This window comes from Delphinapterus leucas, chromosome 15, assembly GCF_059928025.1.
Source record: "Delphinapterus leucas isolate spDelLeu-1000000601 "Yukka" chromosome 15, BTC_Dleu_Yukka2, whole genome shotgun sequence".
NCBI classification, from domain to species: Eukaryota; Metazoa; Chordata; class Mammalia; order Artiodactyla; family Monodontidae; genus Delphinapterus; species Delphinapterus leucas.
Window position 1 is genome coordinate 37637859 of NC_143143.1, and position 26827 is coordinate 37664685.

The 26827-nt window shown below is 51.5% G+C and overlaps 1 protein-coding gene across 1 annotated transcript in view; it reads left to right on the forward strand.

Annotated features, from left to right (window-relative positions):
• Positions 1–537: 537 nt before the first annotated feature.
• LOC111185130 (lipase maturation factor 1) overlaps positions 538–26827 on the forward strand; it is a 47382-nt gene continuing 21092 nt past the window's right edge. The window contains exons 1-2 of the mRNA XM_022594413.2: positions 538–4887; positions 11860–12008. Coding sequence (XP_022450121.2) covers positions 4851–4887; positions 11860–12008 — 186 coding nt within the window. The 5' untranslated portion in view covers positions 538–4850. The remainder of the gene's footprint in view (positions 4888–11859; positions 12009–26827) is intronic.

The window sequence follows — 26827 nt, forward strand, 5'->3', positions numbered from 1 at the left end:
TTCTGCTGGGAATTTTAAAGACTTATTCCCATACTCACTGTAAGTTTGGCTTCTAGAACAAATGGCAGTGTAAAAATAGCATTTCAGGGACTTTCCTGGTGGCACAGTGGTTAAGAGCCTGCCTGCCAATGCAGGGGACTCGGGTTCAATCCCTGGTCCGGGAAGATCTCGCATGCTGTGGAGCAACTAAGCCATGCACCACAACTACTGAGCCTGTGCTCTAGAGCCCACGAGCCACAACTACTGAGCCCACGCACCGCAACTACTGAAGCCCCTGCCCCCTAGTGCCTGCACACTGCAACTGCTGAAGCCCACATGCCTAGAGCCCATGCTCCACAAGAGAAGCCACTGCAGTGAGAAGCCCACGCACCGCTACAAAGAGTAGCCCCTGCTTGCTCAAACTAGAGGAAGCCCGCATGCAGCAACAAACACCCGACGCAGCCCATATATATATATATATATATATATATATATAAAACATTTCGCAATTTGCTTGCACTCAGAGAGAATGCCAGTGATCAGTTTTAAACGTTTCTTTAATTTTTGAATATGAAAAACATCAAACAAATCTGAAAGTAAACAGAGTGGCCTTGTGAGCCCCGGCAAGCGTCTCAGACGCTTCACTGCCCAAGACGTGCCTGTCTTCCATGTGCGGGTGACCCCTTCCACTCTGCTATTTAAAGTAAACCGTAGGCGTTGCATTATTGCATTTAGAAATACCTTGTTGTACACCTCTGAGAGATGGGGTCTTTTAAAACAATGTGACTACAATACCAGCATCACACCTGAAAGCTTAGGACGAGTTCTATCAAATATGTAGTCAGCATTCCAATGTTCCTGGTTGTCTCCTAAATAATGTCCTTTCTACATTCTGTCCAAATAGGGATCTGACACATTTCATTGATGTGCCCTTATTGCCTCTCCAGAGGCTCCTCCTTTATGCTCCGGACAAGGTGTTTCTCTGTCTGGGAGTGCCAGGCCCCCCGCCCTCACTGTGAGCTGGTAGGAGAGCTCCAGGCCGCATCAGTCAGCTTTGCTTCTGGCAAAGATGCTTCTTGGGTGCTGGGACTTTCTGTTGCCGCCAATCAGGAGGCACAGCCTGCCTTTCCCATCTCTCTCTGCAATGGTGAGATTGCTGGGGTCAGGCCTTCCCAGCCTGACCTGTCATTAGAAAGTTCTCCACCAGCCGCACTGCTGGGCCCCAGCAGCCTCGGTGTTCATTGCCTGGACTCATCCGCTAGGGCCTTCAAGCTGGCAATGTTCTAATTCTGTTGTTCTGTTTGCATTTGTTATTGGGGATTTTTTTTAATCAAAGTAACTTTCCCTCATCAACTCTCTGGTTGCTCTAAATGCAGTTTCTCTGGGGATGTCAGAATAAACCCTTCACCCTTTCCTTTACTTAATTTTCAGAAGAACTTCGTTCCCAAGCACCCCAGAGGATTCCCTTTTTTTTTCTTTTGGCTGCGTTGGGTCGTCGTTGCTGCGTGCGGGCTTTCTCTAGTTGCCGCAAGCAGGGGCTACTCTTTGTTGCAGTGCATGGGCTTCTTATTGCAGTGGCTTCTCTTGTTGCGGAGCACAGACTCTAGGCACACGGTGTCTGGAGCGCAGGCTCAGTAGTTGTGGCGCACGGGCTTAGCTGCTCCGCAGCATGTGGGATCTTCCCGGACCAGGGGTTGAACCCGTGTCCCCTGCATTGGCAGGCGGATTCTTAACCACTGTGCTACCGGGGAAGTCCAGCAGAGAATTCCTTTTAATGTCATTTCCAGTCACTCTGTTACCACCACTCAGTAGTTGAGCTCGTTTCCTGTAGGTTCTCTTGGTTTTTTTTGTTTTTTTATTTCTATATAGGCAATCATATTTTTTTCCACTTCAGGCCTTAAACTTTTATTTCTTTTTCTCATTTTTGCGGTGCCTAAGAACTCCACTACAGTGTTGAATAGACTTTTAAAATCATTTATGAAAATTTTCAAGCATACAAAAAAAGTTGAATTGTATAGTAAAAAACCCATCTATGGACCACCTAGATTCTACAGTTTATATTTTACTAGTTTTTGTTGTGGTGGTGGTGGTAGCTCATATGTTCATCTTTCTGTCCACCACCAACCCTTCATGTATTTTGATGCAATCCAGAGTAAATGTCAGTTGTCAGTATCCTGCCCCTAAATACTAAAGACTCAGTGGGAAGGTCGTTAACAAGAGCTCAGTGCACCTTCAGGGTTTTGCCTTGATGAAGAATTCACACACAATGAAATGTGCAGATCATAAGTGGACATTGTTAGTTCTGACAAATGCATACACCTGTGTAATCTAGACTCCCATCAAGATATAGAAAATTACCATCACCCCAGAAAGTTCCCTCATGCCCCCAACTAGTCACCGCTCCTATTTAAGAAAAACACTGAATCTATTCTGTCCTAAGATTGAGTCCATGTGAGAACTTACAGGACTTTTTGTCTGTTTGCACCAGATGCTCCTCATGAGGAGGGAAGGTTTGCTTCATGCCAAGCTCCTCGCCTAACTTTCCAAAGGACCTGCTCAGTTAGTATCTCTCCTCAAAACCCTCATGCCCTGTCCTTTCCACACAAGAGATCCTTGGTTTCAGTGGCTGGTGGGGAAGGGCATGGTTAGCTATGTGAATGACAGCTGGAGGATTCTGCATATCTGGCAAGTGAAATTAAAATTCCTGAAATGAAAGCATATCTTAGTTAATAGAGAAGTTTCACCTGCTTTCTCATTTATAGGCTATAATGTTTTTTATAAGGATGGGTAGTATTTTTTCTGTTTATTGTTATTAATGTAAGGTATTTAAGTCACAATCTTACCTCTTTGATTTATGTCCTAGAGAGAACGGCCTGTTTTTACTGAATGCCTTCTAAGCATAGTGTGTGATGATGCATGGCTTTCCATCTCTCCTTGCTTGGGCAGACGGCCTGATAGATCCTCCTGGTGGAGGTAGTGATTCCTCCCTCCACACCTATACTGCTTTATTTCCCCTTTAAATTTTTGACTATGCTCAACATTGTCCTCATGCAAGCAGTTTGAGTCTCTTGCTGTCTGAAAAGCTTCTGGATTCTTGGCTCTAATCTCGGAACAGACAGTTCCGTCAGGTGCAAGACTCTGCACTCAGTTCACCGTCTTCTCATCTCCGTTGTTACTGACGAGAACTCGGCTGCTCTTCCTCTTGTCAGTTCTCTGAGCATAATGTCTTTCTTTTCTCTGACTGCTTTGGAGGTTTTGTCTTTGGTTTGCAGCAGTTTGACTGCGATGTGCCTGCATGTGGCATTATCCTGCTTATGATTCCCTGAGGTTTTTGAGTCTGTAATTTATGTCTTTTACCAAACTTGGCTAATTTTTGCCAGTATTTTTTAAAAGTTTTTTATGCCCCATTTCTCTCTCCTCTCCTAAGATTCCAATTACATATATGTTAGAGCTTTTCTTTTTTTTTTTTTTTTTTTGCTGTATGCAGGCCTCTCACTGTTGTGGCCTCTCCCGTTGCGGAGCACAGGCTCCAGACGCGCAGGCTCAGCGGCCATGGCTCACGGGCCCAGCCACTCCGCGGCATGTGGGATCTTCCCAGACCAGGGCACGAACCCGTGTCCCCCGCATCGGCAGGCAGACTCTCAACCACTGCGCCACCAGGGAAGTCCCTTCACCACCTTTTTATTCTCTGTCATCCAATCTGCTATTAAGCTCATCTAGTAAAATTTTAATTTCAGATATTTTATTTTTCAGTTCTAGAATGTTTGTTCTTTTTTTATCGTTCTGTTTCTCTTCCAAGTTCTCTCGTCTGTTTATGTCTTATGATCGGTCATATTTTCATTTATGTTCTTAAGAATTCTTACTATGGTTGCTTTACTTTGTCTGCTTGGAGCTTGTGTTCTGGGTGCAGAATGAGTGGAGAATGGAAATAATTGAGATGAGCAGTGTGTGGTGGGGTGAGTGTTGCAGGCTAGGCAGTGCCGGAATGGACTGAGGCCCAGGTGTATGTTACATCCAGGGAAGGTGTATCTGAGCAGAGACCTGACCAAAGGGCCATAGGGATGGGCACTGGGGACAGGGACTTGACGCGCCTGGGCCGCCAGCAAGGGAGGAGACCCCTGGGCAGAGCAGAGGAACAGGTGAGGCAGTCAGGGGGGCCCTGGTCAGCTTCATTCTCTCCCTGTGGGTCTCTCTGTGGGTCACCTATGGTGTTTTCCCATGATGACTTGCATCAGCTGACTTACCTGATACCTGACCCTCTGCCGTACACTGATCCTTCTAGAAGAAAGGAAATCTCTTCTAATGGCATCGAGGACATGATGCTGGAAGCTGTCACTGCCCCCCCCCGAGTCCCTGAACCACCACCAGGCTCCCTTGCAAATGACCCCTGAGCAAGATTGTGGCAGCTGGCGGAGCCCACTGGGTCCTGGTTCTGTGGCCGAGACGCCCTCCCTCCCCTCCTCATTCCGTGGGTGTACGTGCCACCCAGAGAGGGTCTGTGAGGCTCCCTGCCCTCATCAGCCATCCCGGCCTCTGGGCCCAGGAGCTGCCCGTCACGCTAACCTCACGGAGGGCCAGAGACAGCGAGCATCCCAGAGTCATGGACAAGTAGAGGCAGGAAGAAGGCTGGTGTGTCCCCTGCCATGGCCCCAGCAGAGACGGTGTCCACGTGGGGCAGAGGCCTTGGGGCTGGCCCGACCTCTGCCCTGACCTCTACCCTGGGTGCCTGCCAGGTGGAGAAGTGTATGTGATTCCCTCCTTTCCAGAGGAGCTGACCCTCCCTGTTATTTCTGACGAGCGTGGACACACTGGCCTCTCCTCCCTCAGGTGACAGGGCCTGCCCATGGGCAGCGAGGAGGACGCCAGGAACCATGTCCATCAGTGTGGGGAAGCTCTTGAGAGCTGTGGGTGAGTGGATCATCCTCCAGGATTATGTGGGTGAGGGTTACCCCACTTCCGTGGCACAGGGGTGGGGGACAAGAGCTCGCCCTGCTGTGGTGCTGGGTGGGCGTGGCCGCTCCGCACAGGACCTGTGGACACACGTGCCTCCTGGGCTGACAGAGAGCAGGTCTGCCCGACCACCGCCAACCACGTTTCAAGCTCAGCAGCCCCACATGGCTAGTGGGCCTGGGCTGCACAGGCAGGAGGCAGGTCAGAACCTCCCCTCGTCTTGAGCAACCCCAAGAAAGCACTGCCCAGCATCTCATGAGGGGTCTCACAAGGCACTTTGAGACGAGCTTCAGCTAATTTTCTTTACTTTTTTTTTTTTTTTAAGATTTATTTATTTTTGGCTGCATTGGGTCTTAGTTGTAGCACGCAGGATCTTTCATTGTGGCATGCAGGATCTTCGTTGTGGTGCGCAGGCTTCTCTCTAGTTGTGGCGTGCAGGTTTTCTCTTCTCTAGTTGTGGCATGCAGGGTTTTCTTCCTCTTCTCTAGACATGGCGTGCAGGTTTTCTCTCTCTAGTTGTGACGCACAGGCTCCAGGGTGCATGGGCTCTGTAGTTTGCAGCATGCAGGCTCTGAGGTACACAAGCTCAGCAGTTGTGGCACGCGGGCTTAGTTTCCCCGTGGCATGTGGGATCTTAATTCCCTGACCAGGGATCGAACCCACGTCCCCTGCATTGTAAGGTGGATTCTTTACCACTGGACCACCAGGGAAGTCCCATCAGCTAGTTTTCATGCACAGGAAGCAAAAGACAAAGAAATGGTAAGGCATTGTGCCCTTCAGCCAGATATATGTTAAATATTTTGAATATGTTAATCCTGAAAAATCTCTGTTGCCAAGTCTCATTTCCGTTGACAGGAAGCATTCTCATATTTATCCCAAACCAGTAAAGCCAGCTAAGGTCATTACTATGGATTTTGTTTTCAGGCTAGCTGGTGACACCTGTGTGGATCTGAGCAGCAGGGGACACCTGGGGCTATGAAGTCTGGTTGCCACAGCAACCAAGTATGAACCAGCACCGTGACAAAGTGCAGTGGGAGGAGGGTCGCTGTGTGGGTCACACAGGTCACTTCCCGTTCCCTGCAGCGCCCAAGGACATCCGTAAAACACAGACTGGCAATTTGCTAAGTGCTTCCTAATTGAGAGCGTGCAATTTAAAATGATTTTACTTAAAGCGTGAAGCATTTAACCAGGTCTTTCAAAAACGTCTTCTTGCTAGAAGACGTGTTCCATTTACCATCTGATCTCTGGCTTAGATCCTCAAATATGTGAGAAGTGACCAGGAAGCCGGACAGACAGGGTCCTGTCCCAAGAGACCTGCCCAGCTCACGCCAGTTCTGGAGGATTCCTGGGCAGACGTGGCTCTGAGCGTGTCCTTGTAGGGGGCACGGGAGGCAGGCCCGGCACAAGGGGGGCTGAGGTTGGGGAGGTGAACAGGAGCATGGCTGCACCTCTGGGGCAGGGCAGCATTAGTACCTCCTGGGCCCTGAGGACAGGCCCCAGTCTGTCCCCTTAGGGCAAGGGCAGCTCTGCCAGGTGGTTCTTATGTCCGGAAGGGGTTGGTGCACCTGGGCAAGGCCCCGTGCACCGTGGTGACTGCAGGAGGGGGTGTGAGGTGGATATAAGGTGTGAGCAGGCTGGGCGGGGCTCTTGACCTCGCTGGACAGGTGCACACAATCACCAGGCGCCCCGTCCAGGTGGGGAACAGAGAGATACACATGTTCCCCGTGACGTGCTGGACAGCGGGCGGCTATTTCTAAACACCAGCAAGAGTTTTCCTTCAAGTTTTGTTGTAGCCTCCGTTGTGTTTTTTACCTGATCTCATTTTATATTGTGTCTCAACAAAAGAGGAGAGTGTGTTAGCCGGTCATTGGGCAGGGTGTGCTGGTCTGGACTGCAGTGTTTGCAGCAGTCACCAGCAGCATGCAGCTCTCCCTAGTCCCTTCTGGGCGACGGGCGGGCAGACGGTTCAGGAACAGTGTCAGTGGAACCTCCCCCCTGATTTCTCGGCTGCCATGCAGCCCCCACTCCCCAAGGCCCAACACCACACAGTGAGGCCTGCCCTTTGCTCAATACCCCGTGGCTCCACTCCGGTGAGCATCGGGGCTCCAGCTGGCCCACAAGAGCCCATGCAACACAGGAGTTCCTCTGCCTGCACCTGGCTGGCACTCTGCCCTCAAAACACCAAATCCCTCCAGTGGAGTCTGCGTCACACATGCCAAGCGGCCATGATAAAAACTCGCAAGCATGGCTTTGCAGATCAGAAATGTGGAGGAGAACACGGGAGTTCAGCCCCGGGCGGCCTGGACCCCTGGGCCGCCTCTGACACTCTGCTGAGAAGAGGGGCTTTTTCTCCACCTGCCGCTCAGGCCATTCCAGGGTTGCCCACTTCTGTGAAACTCGTACTTTGCAGGCGTTGAGCACAGAAGTCACCAGAGTCAAAGACACAGGGAGGAGTGGGGTCTGCAGACTGTGCTCCTGGACCACGCCAGCTGGACATGTCCCATGACTCAGGCCCCATGTTCTGGACACAGGCCCGGGTGGCCCTCTAGCTTATTAGCCCCAGAGTCTGAGCACCTCTCCTGCTGCCTGAGGTCGGCGAGGGGGCCCAGGGCACGTGGCAAGCAGCAGCCAGTGTCACAGCAAATGGAGTCGGGGCTGCCCGCCTTGTCCTGCCACCTTTCCGACCATGGTCTCTGCCTGGGCCACCCCCGACCCAGGAGCCACTGTGCCTATCGCGGGGCCCCCAGTAGGGCTGTGAGCGAGACCCAGAACTACCCCCGCCAATGCCAAAGTGACATCCTCCCACCGGATGGGGCCAAGGACAGTGGACCAGGCACTCCCCCAGCTGGCCCGTCACCCTATGTCTCGAGCTTTGGCCTCTGAACCCCACCTGCCCATCACAGTGGGCTCTGACTGCACTTGTAGGAGGCATGGGGCTCTGTGGCAGAGCGAGCATCGGCACCTGGGGGGACAGGGTGGCCCCAGAACTGTCCCCAAGGTGTAAAATCAGCCCTTCTTTGCCATCAGAAGCTGCAGAATGGGCTACTGTGCCCGTGAAGACTGGGAGTGACTTACAGCTCCGAGTGCTCCCAGGGTGGGTGGCTCAGGCAGGAGTGACAGCCCGTCAGGAGGGAAGCGCTTTCCCCTTCTCCCGCTTTTAACCATGAAGCTAATGGGTTTCCTACTCATAACGTGGATGGTGCTGTCATCTTTGAAGGATCCATGCCTGCGACATTTAATTACTCTAAGTAACTGTAATAGTTTCGAGGAGGTTGTGAGGCCTCAGTTGCTTTCAGAGCCATCGGGTGGCCTCTGCCACTGAAACCTTGCTTTAGGCCACATTTCCTTTCTGGTTGGTGGCTTAGCCTGTGCCATCCTGTGGTCTGGGTGACCACAGTGCCTGGCGAGCCCCCTCTGAGCCCCCTTGATGGTCAGCAAGAATCCCCCACGAGGAGCCGCCCGGCCCCATCCTCATCCATCCTGGAGTGCCATGCCCACTCTGCGGTGGCCGTGTGTTCTGCATCACCAGGCCCATGCCAGGCTGCCCAGTGGTGGATTATCCAGTCTTCGATAGAAGAGCATCTTTGTTCCTCACAGGCCCAAGAGGACAAAGCCAGAAGTCAGCACCACATCCACATTGGAGCTGTTTGGGGAGCAGGTGCCCCATGTGGCGAAGGAGTGAGGGACCCACGGGTCACAGGTCAGGCCAGGAGACTGAGGGGCCGAATTCAACATTTGTAGGCCTTCCTCAGACTTGTGTGCAGCTCTGGCAGACACGGGCTGGGTGATTCGGAAGCACAAGTCGGGAGGAGGGGAGCATGGAGAGCATCCACTTCCTCTGACCACCAGTCTGCTCGGCTGCAGCCGGTCCAGCCCACAGGCGCCCAGACTGCCCAGAGCCTGCAAGGCAAGGGGCTGTGTCTGCTCTCAGACCTGGAGGCCACCGACTACGGCTGGCCCTGAGCTCTGGTCAGGACAGTGCTGGACGACCCTGCAAGTCCCTGTCAGAGCCATCCCCAGAGACAGTGGACAAGCGGCTCCTTGGCAAGGCCACCGCCGCTGCACCTCACCCAGCATGGAGGGTGGGCGCCGACCCTCAGTCTCACGAGGACGCCTCCCAAACGTGGCTGGACGCTGGGCCTCATTCCTGGAAACCAGCCAGTAGCTGCCGAGGTGAAACTTCTAGCAGCAGGTGGTGCAGCCCACGGAGACTCCCCTGGTCACTTGCTCACCGTCACCCCAAAGCCACTGGTGGGATGTCCCATGCTGTGGGCGAAACCTTCCAGGCCCCCATGAAGGGGCTGTCGCCTTGCCCTCCTGAGGGGTCTGCGCATAGGCTGGGGTGCACATCTGGGAGGAGGGCTTGTCTTTCTGGGGCCACGGAGAACAGTGGTGTTCCTTGTGCCAGCAGCATAGCTGCTGACCACCGGCGGGACCCCAGCAAAGGAAGCGGAGCAGGTGGGTGTAGGCCACCCTCTCCTCCTAGCGGTGCCGACGAGCGCTAATGGCCGGAGTGGCGGCCAGCAAGCAGGCAGCCTCAGCTTCGGCCTGGAAAATGGCTATGCCGAGATGGGGGGCAGGGGTGGCCCCACGCACCCAGCAGGATGAGGGAGGTTCCGAGTTCAGGAGGAGGCAGGAGGGCCAGGTGACACGTACATCCCTAGGGTGATAGCGGGTCCCCGTCACCTGCTTCCTGGCACTTAGGAGGGTCTCTGGGCTCTGCCATTTGCATTTCGCTTTGATTGGTGTCACTCAAACTGCACATTAAAATTCCGTTCGTCGCGTCTGTGCAGAGCGAGGTGACAGAGAAGGCAGACCCGGGCTCTGGGGACTGCTCTGCCTGCCCACGTGAGGTCTGCAAGCTGCTGTGGGGCTTCCAGGGAGCACGAGCAAGGCCGGGTCCCCACTCCTGGGCGGGTACATGGGCTGTTCCAGCCTTGCTTCCTCTGGGACCTGCCCAGATCAGCCTGGAACACCGTGTCCGCCTGCCCTGCTTGCGGGGCCACATTGAGGAGGGTGGGGACAGTGTCCTTTGAGGTCCCTTCTCAGATCTGAAGTGTCTGCAGATAAGTCCTCCCAGAGCCGTGTCATCACTCCCATGTTCTGCCGTCATAAAACCACACGTTTTAAAATGCCCCCATGTGGAAGGAGTCCAAGCTTAATGAAAACGACTTCTCAAGATAAAACCAGAGAAGGTGTCACATAAGGAACAGAGTCCGCTTCTTCCTGTTGAGACAAGAAGGGGGTTTGAAGCACATTGTGAAGCAAAGGTCGTCATGTCCACGAGCAGAAGGACGAGACCTGCACCCAAAATGAGCGACGCTCAGTGTCTGGAACCTCGTAGAGCAGATGAGCACGAGGGCTTCCTGCTTTCTTCCCTTGAGGCATCTGGGGGAAGCCGGGTGTGTGCCCTGGAGGCCAGCTCAGCCCACGTGGGCATCCCACACACTGGGTCCCCAGAGGAGGGTGGCACCGATGTCCCCATCTCGGCCTTGGCCAGAGCGCCCTGTGCTCTGCCTTCCTCTCCCGTCGGTGACAGCTGTGCTGACAGGCCCACCGTCTCCATTGGTCGTGGCCTGGCCACAGCCTGGTGGCGCTCTGGGCTCCAGTCGCCCGCCTCACTCGGCTCCCTCCCCCGGGCACCTCCCCAGCACTGTCCAGGCTTCTTTCTGCTTCTGGAATCATCTCCAGACAGTGCAGGGTGCACGCTGGTGTCCCCAGATCCCCCAGCACAGGTGGCTCAGCCAATGCAGTGAGCCCACAGAGACCCTAGGCAGTGACGGCCCACCCGTCGGTGCCACCCTGGTGTTGGCACTGCTGCCTTTGGGCAAACTCACCTGTTTGTCTTCCAGAGAAGAACCGATGTGGAACCGAGCTTCAGAAATCCAGAGCATATGAGAGTCAGTGGGATTTCTCCCTCCACATTTTACTATGAAAAATTTCAAGCCACAGAAAGTTTCAGACAGTTGTACAGTAAAAACCCGCAAACCCACCACCTACATTTGGCCGTGGCTGGTCCTTGGCTCTATTGGCATCATCACACATCTGTTCATGCCTCATCTTAACGGTTCAGTGTGTCTCAGAGTGGGGTTCAAAATTCATTTAGGTTTGTCTTTTTTTGAGAAGTTTACAAACATTGAAATGCACAGACCTTAAGGTGCTTTTGGTAAGTCTTGGCCAGTGCACCACCATGACCAGCACTCCCACCCCCAGGGTGCAGACCCCCCAGGCAGCCAGGTTCTAATTTCTCTCACCTGCATGGGGGCAGCTTGTTCTGGAACCTACATCAGTGGAACTGTAGAGTGTTTGCCCTTGTCTGAAGCGTCTCTGACGCAGCAGAATGTTTTTGAGGTTCATCAGTGTGGGGTGAAAGGGAAGTCGTGCAGCCCACAAAGCGCAGCGCAGGCTCCTTTTGATGCAGCCCAAGACCAGCTCCATGTTGCGGGTGTCCTGGGGACGCAGTGTGAGGGGCCGTCTCCATGATAGGAGCGAGAACTCAGGTGTGCTGCTCACACCTGCATTTCTCACATGGGCTCCCCAGCAGGAAGAATGACTGATGCCCCCCATCCAGCGGTGCCAGGCTGAGCCACGCAGGGCCTGTACTTGCTACTCCCCCGGCTCCCTCCCTCACCTGGGCAGATGGGACCACAGTCTGCTCTGCGCTTAGCAACTCACGTCTGGGTCGTCCAGCCTGCTTGGTGCCCGTGTCCACCCTGGTGACTCCTCAGGGGCTGCACCGTGTCTGTGGGCGCCCTGCAAAGGGCAGGAGCCACGGCCTGAGCAGCTAGGCTCAGCCAGGAGCTGTGTCTCGGTTGCTCTTTGTCCTGTTTGAAGGACCGTCTGGGTTAAGCCGGGTTTGGTGCAGTTGCTTCCTCGGAAAGTGTCCACTGCTGCTCACTCGTCCTTTGTGTTCTGTTGCCCTCATTTCAGGATGGGAGTCCCAGCTTCTGGAGACGGGCTTCCTGGGGATTTTCCTGTGCCCTCTCTGGACTCTGTCTCCATTGCCCAGGGGGACCCCCACGTCCCGGATCGTCCTGTGGGGCTATCGGTGGCTGATTTTCAGAATCATGCTCGGAGCGGTAAGTAGAACTTTTATTTGTTATACTTGGAATGAAACGTACTAAAAACGAGTGGCTGCCTTGCTGCCTTCCCGCCAGCCAGGCCAGCCGTGCCCCTTCCACCACTTTCCATGATGTCCGAGGCCTGTTTCTGAGCACTCGATGCTCCACTGGCCCCTCTGGCATGGCCATTTTCTGTGGGAAACCAGGACTTGAGTCATTCCACGGGGACACTCAGGGGAGGGACCCCTGGTCACCCCTTCCCCCCCAGCCCTCCTGGTGTGTATGGAGCATCTGAAATGTCGGGAAACGTGTTAGCGGGTCACACGATGTTGTCTGTGACCCCGGCCTCGCGCCCTCCTGTCTCTCTGCCGGTGGAGCCCCTTCTCCTGATGCCTCCCCGTGTGGTTGTGGTGGTGCTCAGCTGTCCCGCTTCCCTGCCACGTCCTCTCCCCCTCACACCCTCCTGCTGCGCCCTGGGACCAGGCTCCTCGACTCCCACCTGCCATGCAGCTGTGGAAAGTGCACGTCTCAGTTTTAATTACACCTTCTAGTTTTCAGAAACTTAAAATCAGGAGTGAGGTGGTTCACCAGGCAGAGGTCTGGGCGACTTCGTGTACTTTCCCTTCCGCCTCTGCCCTGCTTGTTATGCTAAAATGTAAAATACCCATTTCTTTCACATCGTCCAGACAGTCTAGTGTCTGTTCGCTCTAAGTCGTTCCTCATGGGGGAAAATACAAGCCTGCAGGGGGGTGGGGGCCGGCGCTGGTTCTCCTGCAAAGTCGGTGTCCTCCACTGCGGCATGCTGCCCCTTCCTTGTCAAATGTTCGGTTTACTCATGGGCTTCTTATGTGAGGGGGGCCACGTCCCCCAGGCAGCACAGCGCCGCCTTGCCCTCTGCGGCTCTCTGTATTTGAAGCCCCCGTCGCCCCACGTCCTGGCTGGTGCCACAGTCTGCTGGGAAGACTGAACTAGCAAGTGATGGCATCTGCTGTCTAGGGGAATGGGCCAGTCCTCAAGCAGGACCATGGGTTCCCACTCCCACAGGCTCCCCTCCTGGACTCCCAGGGTGTTGGCCGTCACGCCGTGGTGGTTCAGGTAGCTGCCACGTCTGCACCGTCTGGCCAGGCTCCGGGGGCACTGCAGGCAGCTGGGTGCAGAGGGATGAGCTCTGTGGCAGGGGGGTGGGGGTGGGGGGTGGGAGACAGGCCAGGGTGGTTGGCCAGGTTCCCAACCCAGCGGGGTATGAGCAACTACAGACACTTGGAAACACCGTGTTGGGTGATTGTGTGGATCCAGATTCCACGGCAAAGTGTGATGCTTTCCCTAAACTCATTTTTCCATTTAATTAGAAAGATGAGCATGGTTTTCATAGGTCCCTTTGATGAAACACGAAACCGTGAGCAGTCTCGCCACCACACAGGTGTTCTTAGCTTCAAGGCTGCTGTTCCTTGTCCGTCTAGGGCTCAATTGTAGATTCTCTCTCAGCTGGCTTTAAAAAGCATAAAAACATATGCATTGTTACTAAGGACTTTATCAGGACCCTCCTGGGACGGTAGCTTCGGCTGCAGAGCTCTGGGTGGCAGAGCTGTCAGGTTGCTCTGAGCCCGGTTCGTGGCTGCACAAACTCCCACGATGCCTCACAGGGGCGGCGAGTCATTAGCATGTTGTAAAGCACCTTTTATGGCATTTTGATTGACTGTTAGCACCAGCTGGATAAAAAATTATCAGGTGCACTAAAAGGTGTAATTACTTGATTCCGTCTGTACGTTGGATATTATTAACCTCCCTTCGTAGGAAAGCAGAACGACAGAGTTGACTTGATAGAAAGGAGTGACAGCGGCAAGTTGTCCAGTCCGTAGGAGCTGAGCAGACGCTGCCCGGGATGAGCCCGGCCCCGATTTTCTGCTGCTCGATCAGAATTGGTGACTGTCCCAGACGCTCAGACCCGCTTGTGGTTCTGTAGTCTGGCCATGCTTCACATGCCCCAGAGGACAGATTGGTCCTTTCAGAGCTCAGCCTCAGAGGGGACCCCAGGTCGTGTGGGTGGGGGTGCCCGAGCAGAAGGAAGGAAACCTCTCTGCCCGCTGGTGGCCTGGTCCCCCCAGGTGCCCGGGGTGCAGTCGTTGCGGCCACTCCATCCTCGGGTGTCTGGAGAGGTGGCACCAGGCTGCCCTTCTCTGGAAGCAGCTGGAAACTGGACACATGGTGACACAAATGTTTTCACACCCGACGATAGCCAGGTGGGCCGGGGTCCAGAGGGAAACTCTCGAGCTGAGCCCTTGACTGCCTGGCTCTTCGGGGAGGCCGGGGTCCTTGCCGCGGGGAGGCAGTGATGGCCGGAGGGCTTCCTGCTGGAGGCAGCGGCCAGGGCACAGAGGGGAGGAATCTGTGCAGAGGATGCAGCTCCAAGGACAAAGCATCACTTCTGTCCAAAATGAATCCTCTGATCTAACCATGAGGAAGCATCAGACATGCCCCAACTGCGGGACGTTCTGCACAGCTTCAGACCAGCATTTCAAGTATCCAAGTCATACCTTAATTAAAGCCTAAGGAGCCGTCAGCCAGGACGTTAGTGGGAAGCTGGTGAAACCCAAGTAGGGTTGAAGTAGTAGTGACACGTGTACAGGGTCTCCTTGTCATTTTTACAGCTTTTCTGAAGTCTAAGATTTTCTTCAAAATAAAAGGTTAAAGAGAAGTAGTATGGGCAACTTTATGCACATGAAGTGGGCAGTTAGAGGACATAGAGGTAGGTAGGTTTCTGACACTGACACAAGAGGGTCAGCACAGCTGAATCATTTTATAAACTGAGTCATTAAACATGCAAAAGGTACCTCCCACAGAAAACTCCAGGCCCAGACGACTCCACTGATGAGATTTATCAAATATTTAAGGAAGAAGTGGTAACAAATCTACACACATTCAGAAAACGGGAGAGGGGACCCTTCCCAGCTCACTCTCCTGAGGCCGGTGAAGACAAGGACATTTCAAAAAGGGAAGTTACAGAATACTGTTCTTCAAGAGCACAAACAAAAATTATCAAGGAATTATTCGCAAATGAATCCAGAGTACATAAAGTTGTCAAGTCCACGTGGGATTTTCCCCAGAATGCAAGGCTGGTAGGACATGAATAAATAGATGTAATTCACCAAGTTACCAGATATAAGGAAGAAAGAGATCAAATGATATGTTCATCTCATTCTAGGTAGAAAAAGCATTAGACAATGTTAAACACTTATTCACAATAACCAAAAAAATTCTCAGCAAACTAGAAATAGAAGGAAACTTCTTCAACCTGATAAAAGATAACTATACAAACTACCTACAGCTAACATACTAAATGGTGAAAGACTGAACACTTTTCCTCTAAGACTGGGAACAGGGCAGTGGTGGCCAACCTCCTCATGGCTAGTCAACAGTGTGTTGAAGATCTTAGCTTGTGCATTAAAGCAAGAAAAAGTGGTGAAGGCCCTGAAGATTGGAACAGAGGAAGTAAAATTATCTCTGTTCATCACGTATGTGGAAGATCACAAGGGCCGTAGAACTAGGAATTGAAGTCGACCAGTGTGCAGGACTCAGGGCCAATATTTCCATGAGCTGGCAAAAACTGTCAAAAACATGAAAGTTTAAAATATACCCCTAACATCCACAACCATAAAATACTTAGGAAGTTTTCACAGAAGTGCAACACTTGTGCTCTGAAAACCACCAAACGTCACTGAGAGGAGACTTGGGCAAGTAGGTCTTCCACGTTTGTGGTCAGAAGGCTCGTTACCAGCCAAGGGTCAGTTGTCCCCAAACTGGTTGATAGATTTCGTGCAGCCCCAAACATAATCCTAGAAGGGTTTTCTTTTTAGAAATTAACGAACCAAGTCTTAGGTGTGCGTGGAAATGCGCAGGACCTAGTCTTGAATGAGAGTAAAGTTGTCGGCATCACACTGCTTGTGGGTTCAGGCCTTCCCAGAGGATGTGGCCCTCGAGGCGCCAGGGGAGGTGAGAGGCCAAGAGCCGTATCGACGGGGTGGGTCAGTCTGGAAGTAGTCCCACACTGAAGTCACGGTCAAGTGACCTCTGGACAAGACAGCAAGTCAGTTCAGCTGAGAAAGAAAAGTGTCTCCCCCGCCAGTGCTGGGTATCCACACGGGCACACGGACCCCACCCCCCACCACACCACACACGACAGTCAGTTCGAGGTGGACGCAAACATAAAACCCAGACACTCCTCGCAGATAACTTAGAACGTTCACAGTCTCGGAGAGGCAAAGATTGCTTACAGCACAGAAACCATTAACCATAAGAGAAAAAAATGGGTAAACTGTATGTCAAAACAATGAAAATCTTGGGTTCTTCAAAAGACACCATGAAAAAACGGCAAGCCACAGGTTGCAGGGAGCACTCACAACACACACCTGGCAGAACCTCCGTGTGGAGTATATGAAGAACTCATGCATGTCACTAACGGACAGTTCACTCTGAAAAAGGGAGAGGTCTCGGCAGGCATGCGCGTGGCTGTCCCAGCACTTGCACGAAACACACATGGATGGACGCTGAGGTCCCACCCCCCCAAGAGGACAGAACTTAGTGGCTGACCAAACCAATTACTGGCTCACTCAAGTTGCTGTAACAAAACACCACAGCCCACGTGGCTTAAACCACATTTATTTTCTCACAGTTCTGGAGGCTGGAAGTCCGGGGTCGGTGTTGCAGCCAGTTCTGTTCCCGGCGAGGACTCTCCCTGGCTTGCAGATGCCACCCTCACACTGTGTCCTCACCTGTTGGGTCAGCTGCCCCCCCCACATGACCTCCTTGACCCTGCATGACTCCCTTGGTCCAGACGCAGCCGCACTGGGGGTCAGGGCCTCGATATACGAATGTTGAGGGGCGCGAGCAAGAGGGACTCCCTGCGTGCTCTCCTGTGGGCGTGTAAAACAGTGCAGCCACTTGGGGAGGCAGTTTGGCATTTACTTTCTGAGTTGACCCCACGCCCACCCTGTCCCCCAGAGTTTCCACTCGATACGTAACCCAGGAGAAGTGGAAACGTGGTCACAGAGGCCTTTTACACAAACACTCGTGGCAGCATTATCCACATGCACCAAGAACTGGAAACCAACCACAGTCCACCAGCAGGAGGATGGGGACAGCCTGGCCCAAATCCCCCAAAGGCAAACCACCCAGCCAGACAGGGACCCAGTGCCGAGCCCACAGGCATCGTGTGGCTGAGAGCACTAGCCAGGAAGGGGTCCCGCGTGAGTCCTTGTGAAGGTTCTGGAATCGGCGGAGCCAGCAGGCAGCCACAGACCCAGAGGCTCTGTCACATCTGGGATGTGGGGTGACGATTGATGGGCGTGTAGGAACTCTCGGGGCAACGGGGTGAGGCTCCACGGGCATGCACATCCACACAAGCCCCTCAGCTGCAGCTTCAGGACAGGACATAAGTCATTTCCTGCAACCTAACAAGAGGTCACCGTAAGGGGAGCCTCGGGAGGTGGTCCATCAGCCCCACAAAGAGCAGAGTTGTGCACATCCATCCGAGCCGGGTTTTCCTGGGCTGAGCACCAGTTGACACAACATGCCTTCAAGCCCTGGAAAGACCATCAGCCCCGCCAGGCACTGCAGCTCGAGACAGGCTCCCAGACGCTGCTTCCTACCTGTTCCCGAGCCAACCGCGGGCCTGGCCTGTGCGGCGTGAGTTCTCGTTATTCGTTCCCGCTGATACAGAGGTGACTTGACGGCCCCAAACTGTCACCACACGGGCCGGGGGGGGGCAGGGTGTTCACCCCACGTTGGTGTGATTGGAACTGGAATTCAGGCCGTCCCACGCTGGGGCTTCACAGCTGTGCGGCAGTTCTGTGCGTTGGCATCCTGGGGCCAGACCAAAGCAGCGAGGAGCTGCCAGTTCCTCACAGGAGAGGGCAGACCAGGCCCAGATGCACTCCTTCCTTTTCCGTCCTCAGAGCAAAGAGTGGAGACTCTCTCACCTGCAGGAAATGGTAGATGGTGTAGGTGTTCGAGTCACTGTGGTTAAGCCCTTTAATTATGCTTTAAAGATAAAAGTTTTCACTTTTGGACTTCCCTGGTGGCGCACTGGTTAAGAATCCACCTGCCAATGCAGGGGACACAGGTTCGAGCCCTGGTCTGGGAAGATCCCACATGCCGCAGAGCAACTAAGCCCGTGTGCCACAACTAGTGAGCCTGTGCTCTAGAGTCCCAGAGCCACAACTACTGAAGCCCACGCACCTAGAGCCCATGCTCCACAACAAGAGAAGCCACCTCAATGAGAAGCCCTCGCGCTGCAATGAAGAGTAGCCCCCACTCGCCGCAACTAGAGAAAGCTGGCGCACAGCAACGAAGACCCAACAAGCCAAAAAATAAATAAGTAAACAAACAAACTATTTAAAAAAAATTTTTCACTTTTATCTCAATCTGTTTTTGTAGCTGAGTTCATACTGGCCGAAGTTTTCAGCTGGAGCATATTAAACACCTGTTGTGGAAGCCAGAGCCCCTGGCTCCTGGTCCCTGTGCTTATTCCATGGGGAGTGGGCGGGGATGTTCCACACGGGCGTCCTCAATGGTTCCAGCCCGTGCTGGGCCCGAGAACTGTGCTCACTCGATGGCTGACATTCTGGGAACTGAGCCAGTATCCGTGCTACTGGGAGTCCTCATACCTGGACAACGCCAAGGGGATACCAGCTGGGTCAGTCTGACCCCCGGGAAGTCGAAGAACAAAACCTGTCTCTTTTCTGCACCTCCCTCCCTCCAGCCTGGCCCCCGGGGGTGTGTACACGTGGCCGTCGGGTGGCAGTGGCTGGCATCTCCCTCTTCCCATAGGAGCCTTGCTTGGTGTGAGGGCTGCCTCACAGGGGTGTCCTGGGCCCACGGGGAGAGTGGCAGTGAGAAGAGGCAGTGCCTGGATGTTCAGAGTCATCAAACAAGGGAAGTAGGAACCTGTCCTGCTGCTAGATGTCTGGCAGTGGGGGGAACCCATCCTGCTGCTGGATGTCTGGAGTGGGGGAACCGGTCCGGCTGCTGGATGTCTAGGTGGGTGGGGAAGGCTGTCCTGCTACTGGATGTCTGGAGCAGGGGTGGGGGGACCCGTCCTGCTGCTGGATGTCTGGGGGTGGTGGGGGTAACTGTCTCCTGGACGGCTGCTTCCACTTGCATTAACTAGGCTGTTAGCGTGGCTTTTATTTTCCTGTATATTCTCTCTACAGTTCTTCCAATGTCTTTTACTACCTTTCTCCTGATACTAAATTGTTTTTATTTTATTGCTTCACATTTTGAGTTAAGAACTTAATTCCCTAAGATAACATGATACTATACATAGAGAATCCTAAAGACGCTACCAGAAAACTACTAGAGCTAATCAATGAATATGGTAAAGTAGCAGGATACAAAATTAATGCCCAGAAATCTCTTGCATTCCTATACACTAATGATGAAAAACCTGAAAGAGAAATTAAGGAAACACTCCTATTTACCATTGCAACAAAAAGAATAAAATACCTAGGAATAAACCTACCTCAGGAGACAAAAGACCTGTATGCAGAAAACTGTAAGACACTGATGAAAGAAATTAAAGATGATACAAGCAGATAGAGAGATATACCATGTTCTTGGATTGGAAGAATCAACATTGTGAAAATGACTATACTAGCCAAAGCAATCTACAGATTCAGTGCAATCCCTATCAAACTACCAATGGAATTTTTCACGGAACTAGAACAAAAAATTTCACAATTTGTATGGAAACACAAAAGACCCCGAATAGCCAAAGCAATCTTGAGAAAGAAAAACGGAGCTGGAGGAATCAGGCTCCCTGACTTCAGACTATACTACAAAGCTATGGTAATCAAGACAGTATGGTACTGGCACAAAAACAGAAATATAGATCAATGGAACAGGATAGAAAGCCCAGAGATAAACCCACGCACATATGGTCACCTTATTTTTGATAAAGGAGGCAAGAATATACAATGGAGAAAAGACAGCCTCTTCAATAAGTGGTGCTGGGAAAACGGGACAGGTACATGTAAAAGAATGAAATTAGAACACTCCCTAACACCATACACAAAAATAAACTCAAAATGGATTAAAGACCTAAAGGTAAGGCCAGACACTATAAAACTCATAGAGGAAAACATAGGCGGAACACTATGACATAAATCACAGCAAGATCCTTTTGACCCACCTCCTAGAGAAATGGAAATAAAAACAAAAGTAAACAAATGGGACCTAATGAAACTTAAAAGCTTTTGCACAGCAAAGGAAACCATAAACAAGACGAAAAGACAACCCTCAGAATGGGAGAAAATATTTGCAAATGAAGCAACAGACAAAGGATTAATCTCCAAAATTTACAAGAGCTCATGCAGCTCAATTAAAAAAAAAAAAAAAAAAACCCAGTCCAAAAATGGGCAGAAGACCTAAATAGACATTTCTCCAAAGAAGATATACAGACTGCCAACAAACACATGAAAGGATGCTCAACATCACTAATCATTAGAGAAATGCAAATCAGAACTACAATGAGGTATCACCTCACGCCAGTCAGAATGGCCATCATCAAAAAGTCTACAAACAATAAATGCTGGAGAGGGTGTGGAGAAAAGGGAACCCTCTTGCACTGTTGGTGGGAATGTAAATTGATACAGCCACTATGGAGAACAGTATGGAGGTTCCTTACAAAACTAAAAATAGAACTACCATATGACCCAGCAATCCCACTACTGGGCATATACCCTGAGAAAACCATAATTCAAAAAGAGTCATGTACCACAATGTTCATTGCAGCTCTATTTACAATAGCCAGGACATGGAAGCAACCTAAGTGCTCATCCACAGATGAATGGGCACAGAAGATGTGGCACATATATACAATGGAATATTACTCAGCCATAAAAAGAAACAAAATTGAGTTATTTGTAGTGAGGTGGATGGACCTAGAGTCTGTCATACAGAGTGAAGTAAGTCAGAAAGAGAAAAACAAATACCGTATGCTAACACATATATATGGAATCTAAAGGGAAAAAAATGGTTCTGAAGAACCTAGGGGCAGGACAGGAATAAAGATGCAGACGTAGAGAATGGACTTGAGGACATGGGGATGGGGAAGGGTAAGCTGGGACAAAGTGAGAGAGTGGCATGGACATATATACACTACCAAATGTAAAATAGATAGCTAGTGGGAAGCAGCCGCATAGCACAGGGAGATCAGCTCAGTACTTTGTGACCACCTAGAGGGGTGGGATAGGAAGGGTGGGAGGGAGATGCAAGAGGGAGGAGATATGGGGATATACGTATATGTATAGCTGATTCACTTTGTTATAAAGCAGAAACTAACACACCATAGTAAAGCAGTTATACTCCAATAAAGATGTTTTAAAAAAAGAAAACTTAATACTGTAACTTTTCATTGAGCAGAATTGCAGCTAAAATCAGCAGTTTTCATTGAGATTTGTATCTTGGCTATGGCTGGGGCAGGTCATTTTCACTTTTTTTTTTTTTTTTTGGCTGCTCCATGCAGCTTGTGGGATTTTAGCTCCCCAACCAGGGACTGAACCCAGGCCCTCAGCAGTGAAAGCACCAAGTCCTAACCACTGGACCACCAGGGAATTCCCTGGAGCAGGTTGTTTTTATGTGAAATGGAGGGGATGCAACATAAAAGGAGGCTCTGGAGAACCTGGGCATGAAGAGGAGCCTCTGGGCCCTCAGAGGTGGCGCGAGGATGTGCTTTCCTGTCCGTACCTGGGCAACCGCCATGTAACCCGCAGGCTGCAGACAGCAGCCTCAAGTCCCTTCTCGCTATTCAGAAGGGGCTCAGTTGCTAACCACCTGTGCTGCCCACAGCTCTGTGCTCACACCTGCTGCACACCCCATGGGGCCCCGATGCTCCTTGTGTGCAGACTGTCCCTGTCTTGTTAACACAAAAATAAGCTATATCTAAGATGGAGAAAATAGAGGCCCACAGGACCTACCGTTTTGGGGTCAGAATTAAGCAGGGCCAGGAGCCACAGCCATGCTGTGATTGAAGGACACCGTGAGAAAACACTGTCTTCACCTAACTGGCAGTTTTGTCTGAGATCCTGCCGTAAAGTCACCTGGAATATTATGAAAGCTTCAGGCCAGTAAATTTGACAACATAAGTGAAATGGAGAAATTCCTTGACAAGTGCAGCTTACTAAAACTGAGACAGAAGGAAACAGGAAATCGAAAGGGCTCCATATCTGGTAAATAAATTGAATCTGTAATCAAAAACCATTCCAGAAAGAAAGTAGGCACAGTGAAATCAAACATTTGAAATAAAACATTTGAAACACCAGTGAAATCAAACATTTAAAGAGGAAATAATAGCAATCCTACACAAACTCTTGGAAAATAGCAGAGGCAGGGACACTTCCCAGATTGTTTTCTGTGACCATCATAAGAGTGATACCAAAACCTGATGAGGACAGGACAAAAAGGAAAATAGAAACCAGTGTCCCTCACAAAGACACAGAAACCCTTAGCAAGATATTGGCAAATCAAACTCGGCAATAAAAGAGGCATGGTTTATCTCAGGAATGCAAGATTGGTTTAATATTTGAAAATCAACTAATGAAATTCACTATACAACAGAATAAAACTGAAGAATGATTTTTTTCTCCTCAACAGATGTAAAAAGTACACGATACAATGCAGTACCCACTCAAGGGCGTGTTAGACGGGGCTTCCTCAGTGGTGATAGAATGAGAGCATTCATGTGTGATTAGAAACAGGCCTGTTATCTGTTTTTGCTGCTGCTCTTCAACACTGTATTGGAAGTCCTAGTGCAATAAAACAAGAAAAAGAAAGCCATAAAGATTCCCAAAAAAGAAATGAAACTTATTCACAGACATGGTTGTACATGTACAAAACCCAGTGGAATCTTAAAAAGCAACTACTAAAGTGAATACATTAATTTAGCAAGGTTGCAGGATACAAGGTCAATGTGAAAAATAAACTGTACATCATATACTATTACAAAGTCATTAGAGGGGACTTCCCTGGTGACGCAGTGGTTAAGAATCCACCTGCCAATGCAGGGGACACGGGTTCGAGCCCTGGTCTGGGAAGATCCCACATGCCGCAAAGCAACTAAGCCAGCGTGCCACAACTACTGAGCCTGCTCTCTGGAGCCCACGAGCCACAACTACTGAGCCCACGTGCCACAACTACTGAAGCCCGCGTGCCTAGAGCCTGCGCAGCAACGAAGAGTAGCCCCTGCTCACCACAGCTAGAGAAAGCCCGTGCACAGCAACAAAGACCCAACACAGCCATAAATAAATAAATAAATAGATATGTCGTGTTTCACCCACGTTTATATGTAGACTCAAGGTAATTCCTGTAAAATGCCCAGTGGGCTTTTTGGGAAAAGTGACATGTTGATTCTAAAATTTACATAGAAATAAAAAGAAATTTGAAAAAGAACAAAGTTGGAGGACTTATACTTCCTGATTTTAGAGTTTAATTTAAAACTGAAGTATGGGGACTTCCCTGGTGGTCCAGTGGATAAAACTCCGTGCTCCCAATGCAGGGGGCCCTGGTTCAATCCCTGGTCAGGGAACTAGATCCCACATGCTACAACTAAGGAGCCTGCGTGCCTCAACTAAGGAGCTGGCGAGCCACACCTGAAGAGCCCACCTGCCACAAGTAAGACCTGTGCAACCAAATAAATATTAAAAATAAGTAAATAAAACTGGGCTTCCCTGGTGGCGCAGTGGTTGAGAGTCTGCCTGCCGATGCGGGGGACACGGGTTCATGCCCCGGTCTGGGAAGATCCCACATGCCACGGAGCGGCTAGGCCCGTGAGCCATGGCCGCTGAGCCTGCGCATCCGGAGCCTGTGCTCCACAACGGGAGAGGCCACAACAGTGAGAGGTCCGCGTACCACAAAAAAGTAAATGAATGAATGAATGAAACTGAAGTATGGTATTGATCTAAACTGGAAAAATAGATCAGTAGAAGAGAAGAGAGTCCAGAGATAGACCCACACCTCTGCTGTCAGCTGATATTCACCCAAGGTACCAAGTCAAGTCAATGGGAAAATGAAAGTCATTTTTTACAAATAGTACTAAAATAATTGGAAATCTGTATAGAAGAGTAAAATGAGCTTTGAGTGCTCTTTCATCTGTACCAAACTCTAATTTGAAGTAAATCATGGACCTAAACATAAAAGCAAAACCAAAAAGTTCTTAGAAGAAAACATAAAAGAATGTCTCCTAGAAACAGACCCACACAGATGCAGTTGATTTATTTTCAACCAAGGCAATAAGCCAAATCAGTGGGGCAAGAAAAAATAATTTTTTTTAACAAACATAAAAGGTAGAATCATAAAATTTTTTGAAGATAGCATAGACAGTTACCTTGGGGTACACAGAGATTTCTTGGACAGGGCACAAAAAGCACTAACCATTAAAGAAAAATACTGATAAATTATACTTCACTGATATTAAATTTCTCCATCTTCAAAATACACCATTACGAAAATGAATAGGCAAGCCCCGCCTGGGAAACACCTGCAGTGTACAAGTCCAGCTGAAATCTAACATTCGGAACCTGCAGATCACAGTAGGAAGGTGGGTGCAGGACCTGAACATACTTCACCCTCGAAGGGATGGGAACGGCGACGAGGACGTGAAAACTGTGGGGCGGCATTTTGCACCCAGGAGGGACTGGGTGTAAAGCACTAGCAGCGCCCCAGGTCGGAGGGTCTGTGGGCCATGGGATATCTGGTGGGAGCGTCACTTGGCTCATAGGGGGTGCGGTGGTGCATCCTTGCTCAGCAGCTGTAGGCCGGTTTCCTACAAGGCAAGATATGGCCCCGCCTGTGAGCCCACCTTCCGCTTCCGAGAAAGAAAACCTGTCCACACATGTCTACAGCAGCCCTGCTCATCATGACCGCAGACCTAGGCACCAGCCCAGTGTCCATCGACGGATGGGCAGCCTGTGGTGCATCCACACAAGGGACAGCACTCAGCTGGGAGAGGGAACCAACCCCCCGAGGCAGTGATGCAGACAGACCCGAAGTCCCTGGAGGAGCACAGCCAGCCTGAGCCCAGGGCCACGGGCCACCAGCCCCTATGAGTGTGAAACCCCGGGGGCAGGCGAAGGCGGCTCCCTGGCCAGTGCGTGTGGAATTGCCTGGAAAGTGGTCACGAAGAATGTTCTGTGGGATGGAAACCTGTGTCCTGTTTTGGGTGGATTCCTGATTGTGTACAATTGTCAGACACATTGAACTGGACATTTCATCTGTGTGCGTTCTGTTTCATGTGAATTGTATCTCAATCCTTTGACTTAAGAATCCGTGTGAGTTTGCTTTTTCACGCAAGGATCCCTGTGAGATGCAACCCCATTAAAGCCACAGACCTTGGAGATTAGGGGGTCACAGCTTACTGCAGCCCTTGGGCCTCACCCCAGAGCCCGCCGTCGGGAGTGAGCCACGCCCCTTTCCGTCCAGACGGCACACATTTCTGCCTGAGCTTGCTGGCAGCTATTCCAGGTGTGGTGACGGCCCTCTGTGTCAGCCTCCAAGCAACGCTGTCGCTGCTGTAGCATCTGCGCTGGGCCCACAGCTCCCGCTTCCCTCGCTGGCTGGAGAAGGAGGATTCCTGGAACCCAGCAAGTCTGCACTTGGGTCTGTGCACATTCCCTGGAGGCTGGAGGCCCAGGACTGCTCTGAGTGGGTGAAGCAGGTCATCTGAAGCAGTTTCCGCGTTGCCATGTGGGGTCCCAGAGATGCTCCGGCCCCACAGTGGCAGCAGCAGCTCTGAAAGGTGAGCGAGCGAGACGAGACACCAGACCCATTAGCAAATAAGAGCAGGAGCTCAGTAGGAAAGAGCCTTCAGGTCGGGGCCTCTCTGGGAGTCAGTTCCTACAGTAAAATCTTATTAACATAATGAAATAAATGTTGGAATGTGACTCACCCCCAAGACCAAGACAAGCGGGTATCACTGCCACTTCCTTGACGAGCCTGCCGGGTCCTGGGATCACCACTCCAAAATGAGAGCGGTTATTCTAATTTGCTTTATTGCATTAGTGTGGGCTGCTCTGTCCTCCTTCCCATGGTGCCGTCGGCGGAGGCGTCCTGGGAACCTCTGGGGAGCGCCGTCCACGGGCTCTGACCTCTGCCCAGCTGCACGCCCCTCACATCAGCCCCCTGCCCAGTGGCTCAGCGCCCTCTTTGTGCTGTCTCTCTGCCACTTGTCTCGAACCAGCCTCGGCGGGAGGACGGTCATACCCAGCCCTGCAGTAGCTGTTGAGGACCCGAGACTGTCCCCTCCACCCACTCCACAGCCCCTGCAGGTCTGGGCAGTTTTCACAAGCTCTCAGGGTTCAGGGAGGGGGCACAACAAGACCCCCCACCAACAGCATCCACGATTTCTCTCTCTCCCTGCACATTCGGCTCAGAGGTTCCCCTGTAGCTGATGCAGTGCCTGCTATCTGCGTAGATGTACTGCACTGGTAAATTCAGAGGGTTTATTTCCATCTAATCATACCCTGGAGTCTGAAAGTGTAGACACTGCCCCAGACCTGGAGAGAAGGGGCTAGGTGGAAACCCTGTGTAGTCTGGGGCCCCTTCAGATGTGGAGACAGGTCAGTCCTGAGAGACCCCAGGCCAGCCTGTGCACACTCAGGTGAGATCTGGGCGCTAAGCCATGAGCCTCACGCTGCGGTCATCCACCAGCTCACAGAGCATGTGGGGTCCTGTGGGTCCACCTCAGCTCCCAGGGGAGATGCAGAGTGCTGCCGGGTCTGAGCAGATCCAAGGCATCCCGACTCCCACCCCCCGTGGCTGTGAGCACGTCCCAGACCAGCAGGCCTGCT